Source organism: Dermacentor silvarum, chromosome 2 (genome assembly GCF_013339745.2).
Source record: "Dermacentor silvarum isolate Dsil-2018 chromosome 2, BIME_Dsil_1.4, whole genome shotgun sequence".
NCBI lineage: Eukaryota > Metazoa > Arthropoda > Arachnida > Ixodida > Ixodidae > Dermacentor > Dermacentor silvarum.
In genome coordinates this window covers 166,222,427-166,228,426 of record NC_051155.1, presented here as the reverse complement: position 1 = coordinate 166,228,426, position 6,000 = coordinate 166,222,427, and the positions used below count along the sequence as shown (strand labels likewise).

Here is a 6,000-nt window from a genome sequence, read left to right as displayed (position 1 = left end):
TTCTCAATTCAGGAACTTAGCGCTCTTTGGCCATACCTGGCCCTTGCACCACTAAACACTACACATCATCATCATCAAGGTTACTTGGGAAGTGAGGGACCTATCCAGTTCAGGGTAGCACAGCCCTTCACTTGGTTCAGACGATGGTTCGTTCAGTCGAGAGGTGTGAATATGAAGACGTCACTGTCCCTTCAGTAGTGAACATTTCCAGTTAGTATCTGTAGACTGAGGGCATGAAAAAACTTCTATTTAATGCTCAACTGATACAAGACACGGAAGCAATTGCTTTGGTCCGTTTTATTAGTACAAGGAAAAAAAAAAAAAAAGAACAAAGCTGATACACTGTAGTGTATACCATTAAATAAGAGCTGGCCAGCAAGGATGACAATGCGCTCATTCCTTCATAGACTCTTCTGTGGGTGCAGGCTGAGCTGGTGCCTGGTCACCATCACCCTTGCCCTTCTTCTTGGAGCCAGAGACAATGTCATCAATCCTCAGCAGGAGAATGGCAGTCTGCAAGCAAACAGAACACAAAATAACAGACTTAAAAAACAAAAAATTTGAATTGTACAAACTGCTGCTAGCTAATATATTATGAAGCATAAAAGGCTTGTTTAACAAAGATGACATCTGTGTTACTTCAGCTTGGAAGTGTTTACCACTGGATAATGTGAATTTATGACTAGTGTGTGGCAACATTAGATACAATGCTCAGCTGATCCAGGAAAGTCGCACACAGTTATAACTAAAATGACATGCTAATTTTAGTCAAAGAGTCCCCACATTAGTCGTTCTTTTGCTGCAATCCTGCACTTGTTCGAACACTACAGATGAGATTGAGTGGCGCATTTACGACATAGTGGAGATGTGCAAGTGACTTGTGTGACTATTTCCCAAAGTACAATTATTATTTTTTTCAATTTCTGACAAGAGTAGGAGAAAAGAAACAAAACAATTTATAACATTTTGATTTATAACATTCCCCTCCATTGCTTTGGCAGAAACATACCTCTATGGCAGTCTTGTACGCTTGCAACTTCACCACCAATGGCTCCCACACCTTGAGTTCCTCTGTTGGCACGATGTTGCCCGTCTCACCGTCAATGCTCCAGTTTACCCCTTCACCTGCAGTGTGCTTTGCCTGCAGATAAAGGAGGGCAAGAGGTTTCTGGCTGCAATGTAAGTTTTTACACTTGAACCAAAAGCTCCATGTATTGGGCATGTCAAAAAGAGAGAGAGAGAGAGAGAGAGAGAGAAAACCCGTCCACAGTGAAAGGGAAAGTTATCCTTATGACAGTGCTGAAAGGACAGCCCTTTTAAGAAGCAAGTCTGGGATCGAAACACACGCGACCTCACAAGCTATTACGGTCAAAGTGACACTGAACTCATTATTATTATTTTTTTTGTACATTTGACTGGTTCTTACCGCGCTCCAACTCGGTTTGTAGCAATGCAGAGCCCTCTTTACATTGGAGCCAGAAAAAACCTACCCCAGCTGAACATGCTAACTACTCCCAGAGCAATCGGCGTAGCCATGTGCTCCTGTCTGATCTCAGTTGTGCTCCCAGGTTGAGGGTGGCAGCGCCTCTGAGCGTTCTGAATGAACTAGGCAAATGTTTTCCAAGTGCTCGAATTTGACTGGCCAAATGTAAACCACACCGTGCGAGAGCGTTCGAAATCAACCAGTCGAATATACCATACTCATTGATTAATGTTCTAAAATAATAAATGTGCCACCTCAAGGTGCATGGCACATTCCATGACATAATCACTCTAAGTTTTCTAAGCAGTTCGTTTTCCCCCTGCCAGCGATGATTTTTAAACGCGCTCCAAAGTTTCGCGAACGTAAAAGCAGAACGCAAAAATGTCCGGCTCCAGAAATGGTGCGCGCACTTAGATTATGCTGCCTCTGCGGCTGGATCTTATCGATACATCGAATAGCAGCGAGTCAGAGGACGCTGACTTTTTGTTGGACTTTGAGTCTGAAAGCGATGGCCGCAGCCCGACACGCCCAACTGTAGTGCTTGCAGTAAAATTTTTGTAGCGAAATATCTGTTCAATGTTGATTTTTTTGGGATAGTGCCTAATAGACGGCAATACATTTTGTATATCTCATAATTTTCATAACATTTTTTTTCTTAGTAGACACAAGCATGTCTTTACAAACTTTGTTCAATTTTATTGCACAATCTTGATTTTAACAATTAATATCTTGTTTATTCCATATATCTCGTTAATAAAACCTTAATGCATGAAAAGTGCATTCATTTTGCTTTCTGTTTATGTATTACATTAAGTATTGACTGTATTAATTTCTTTAAAAAAAAATCTGCCGTAACATACAAAAAACACCCATTTTCTCCATGGTAGGGAAAGAATTAACATGAAGCAAATATCAATTCATTTGCAATTAAACTCCCCATTATTTAATAACCCGGACACGCACGTGCCCACAATGTCCTGTAATGACAAATGATGGATGGAAGTGTGTGCCCTACCTTGAGGGCAGTGAGTGTGCGAATGGTGTTGCCACCACAGTTCTGGATCAGGGTGGCTGGGATGATCTCCAATGCCTTGGCCAGTGCACGGTATGGCCACTGCTGCACTCCCGTCAAGTTCTTGCTCTTCTCAGTAAGTAGCTACATCAGAAATATAAAGCCATTACTATGCTGCAAAGGTCCCTGCTCGTTCTACTGTACATGCAAGAGAAACAGTTCTTTTTCTTCTTCTAAGCATTGGACGACCATAACAATTGTCCACCACCTGATATAATAAATAAACAGCTCACAGGTATACACATCTTTCCAGTTCATGTGCACTGCTTTTTATGTACTAAGCCACTGCCTGCAATTGTGGCATCAGGTTGCATGACAGAATTGCCAACTGATTCCTTACACAGAGAAGACTGAGAATGAACAGAGAATCAAGCAGTCAGAAAAAAATAATAATTTCAAGGTGGGAAAAGATACACAACCAGGAGAAGGGGGACATGTGCAAATATCAACTCGTAGTTCTCGAATGAAATATAACATAATAATTAGGGCTGTGTGAATATTTGAAAACTAGGTATTCGAAAATTTTCAGATATTCGATTAGATACAAATATTCCAAACAAATCAAATACAGGGCTGGCTGTGTGGGAGTAAACGCTGTTCTTAGCATTGTTTCTATCTACAGTCGAAGTCGAACGCCTCTAGTATAACGAAGTGCTTGGGGCCTCCGAAATCATTTGTTATACAGGTCACATCGTTGTAAAGGTCATGCACGGCACAGCTCACAAATGAACAGGCACAGAATTATTCTTTCATTATACAGGTCATTTTGTTGTAATCTAAGAATGTGTGACTCATTTTGTGCTGGATTTTGTGATAATTTCATGCAGCTGACGAAATTTCGCATGTAAAGCATGCTTAGCCACTGGACGTCTAAGCTATGCGGGAAAGCGAGCCTTTCAATACCAAGGGGCACGGGTTTGCAGATAGTGGGGACGCATTCTTTTGCAGTGCCATCCTCGATGTATACAATATAGCTGGCAAAGGGTCAAATGCCTCATAGTTTACAGGCATTTGAGACACAGGTTGGCGATAATGGACACCTAGCGGGAATTACTCAATTTTCCAATTTACTATGAGCCAAATACACAATCTTTTAGTATAACGGCTTACTAGTCTAATTTTTTATCACTGACAATGTAATTTGCCCTGTTCCAACATGTTAAAATAACCCAACTTCTAAAAAATGCATGCGTATATCATTATTCAATATTTGAAGCTAAGTTTTCGATTTGATTCATATTAAAAAATTTGGATATTCGTACACCCCTAATAATAGATTAATAGTATATTAAAATGTAGGGGTGTTCAAATAGTGACATTTCCTAATCGAATCAAATAATCTAGAAAAACTGTCTGCGACTATGAATATCGAATATTCGCAAAGTGAAACGAAACTGTTCAGTTAAAAAATGGCTTATTCACATTATTTGATGCATGCATGTATTGTTTTTCCCAATTGGATGTCAGGTGAACTGAGGAGCTTGGAAATTGTAGTTTCTTTCAATTATCTGAATCACTATGAGGGGACGTTTGAGTCTATCTTCCCTGCACGACTCTCGCATCTCTTGACATTTGGCTTCCCCGTGTGACACACGCAATGATGGAATTTCGTGTTGTAGTATGCAGCTGGGACGAGAAATTGCCCGAGTGTTCCAATGCAAGTGCCACCCCAAGGCGCAGGTTAATTGGGAGCAATAAGAGCTTGCTTCCTCGTCTTTGGCTTCAGGACGGTGCATGTGAACCAACCTTGTGATTGTCAGTGCTCTTTGTAGGATTGTCCCCGTGGAAGGCTTCCCGCTCGACTTCAGATAGCAGCACCAGTATGGGCAAGCACAATTGTTCGGATGCACTCTCGTTCGTGGGACGCATGTGTGAACCATTTGCTTGGTAACCTTGTGTGGCAACTCGAACTTTAATTCCTCAACATGCTCCACCAAAGAACTACATTATTTCTTGTATGTATTTTGGCTAGCTGGATTATTATAAAGTTGCAATAAATGCCCTTTTTGTGTTTTTACTACTTTGTTTCCTTTGTTACCAAAAGCACTTGAGAAGCCACAACTGCCGTCATCTCTCATTGCAGCTATGCAACTATGACACCAACTTCCACCATTACGTGTTTCTCGTGCAGGGAAGCCGATCATCAGGGGATGTGAAAAAGTCTAGCATCCCCACAACGATGACAATCATGGTAACGGAACAGGGCAGGTATTTTGTAGCGATGCCTTTCCGATCCTAATGCCTTTTCGCACTTGGTCAGAGCGACGGTCCGCTCACATTATCAACGGGAACAGCCGGCCTTGAGTGGTGGATAAGACTCCACTCAAGTTTCGTTTTTGAAAAGTTCGTTAAAGCTTAAATACCGAATAACACGCCTTCATTATGGAGAGACTTTTTAAAAATTATTTTCTATGGGCAGCTGAAAAATTGAAAAAGCTTCGTTGTGGCGGAAATTTTGTTGTAGTGGCATTCGTTGTAAGGGGATTTGACTGTATTCGTAGCCCGCCGTCATTTTTGATTATCACGCCTCCTCTAACTGGCGTTCTTCCACACAGATCCGCTCGCAGCCATAGCCACCACCTCGGCAACGCTGGGCCTAGCTGCTCCTACGTTCGCTACCAAGCTTCTTTCTGTTCGGTGCAGTGTTTTTCACGGAAACAATTCGCCGCTGTTAGCAATGGCACCAACTCCACCTTTGTAATCCTCGCCAATGTCTTCAAAACCCAGAAAGCACGGCGCGTTGCATTATGCTGGTTCCGGAAAGTCAGCGTCGCCTCAGCACAGCAGTGTTACGCAGTGAAGCATACGCGAATTATTGCGGTGAAGCATATCAAGAGTGGGAAGGAGCAATTGTCACAGGACACAGTATGCATTCCTCAATTACACATGAGTGCACCCGCCACCTCCTATCACAGTACAAGCTACGATATGCTTAACAAGTGTGCTGGCAGGCCTTCAGAGCTATTTCGGACGTGCCTGTGGCGATTTGAGCCCTTGGGGGCAGTATAAAAAGCATGCATTCATTTTTTTGGACTTGCCCGATTTTTCCCGACGTTTTCGCGGCCCCTAGGGAGTCCAAAAAATCGGACGTTGACTGTATACTGAAGGTCTTTGTATGTCCCCATCAAGTTTCTTTCATATGTATTGCGAACACCTCTACAGCAAAGACCTCTACAGTGAAGGAACCTAGGCATCCTGGACGACCATTTGGTTGCTTAACAACAAACACACGTAGCGGCGTCACCACTGCCCTCCGCAGCCATTACTGAGCTGCGGTGCGTGCGCACAGAGAACACCGGTCGACACAACTACAAACGCCGCGCGGAAGGGTCTGGACACTGCAATAGCTATGGTCACTCTCTACACCATCAGCATCTGTCCAATAGGAGAATAATTTGGAACTGTCCCCGCTTGTGCTTGTCTTTTCTCCCCAAACAAACTCCAA

The 6,000-nt window shown here is 42.7% G+C and overlaps 1 protein-coding gene across 1 annotated transcript in view; it reads right to left on the bottom strand.

Annotated features, from left to right (window-relative positions):
• Nucleotides 1–282: 282 nt before the first annotated feature.
• Nucleotides 283–6,000, bottom strand: part of LOC119442045 (T-complex protein 1 subunit gamma-like) — a 30,646-nt gene continuing 24,928 nt past the window's right edge. Inside the window, exons 15-17 of the mRNA XM_037706761.2 lie at nt 2,499–2,639; nt 1,010–1,141; nt 283–513 (exon numbers count right to left, since the gene is read on the bottom strand). Coding sequence (XP_037562689.1) covers nt 394–513; nt 1,010–1,141; nt 2,499–2,639 — 393 coding nt within the window. The 3' untranslated portion in view covers nt 283–393. The remainder of the gene's footprint in view (nt 514–1,009; nt 1,142–2,498; nt 2,640–6,000) is intronic.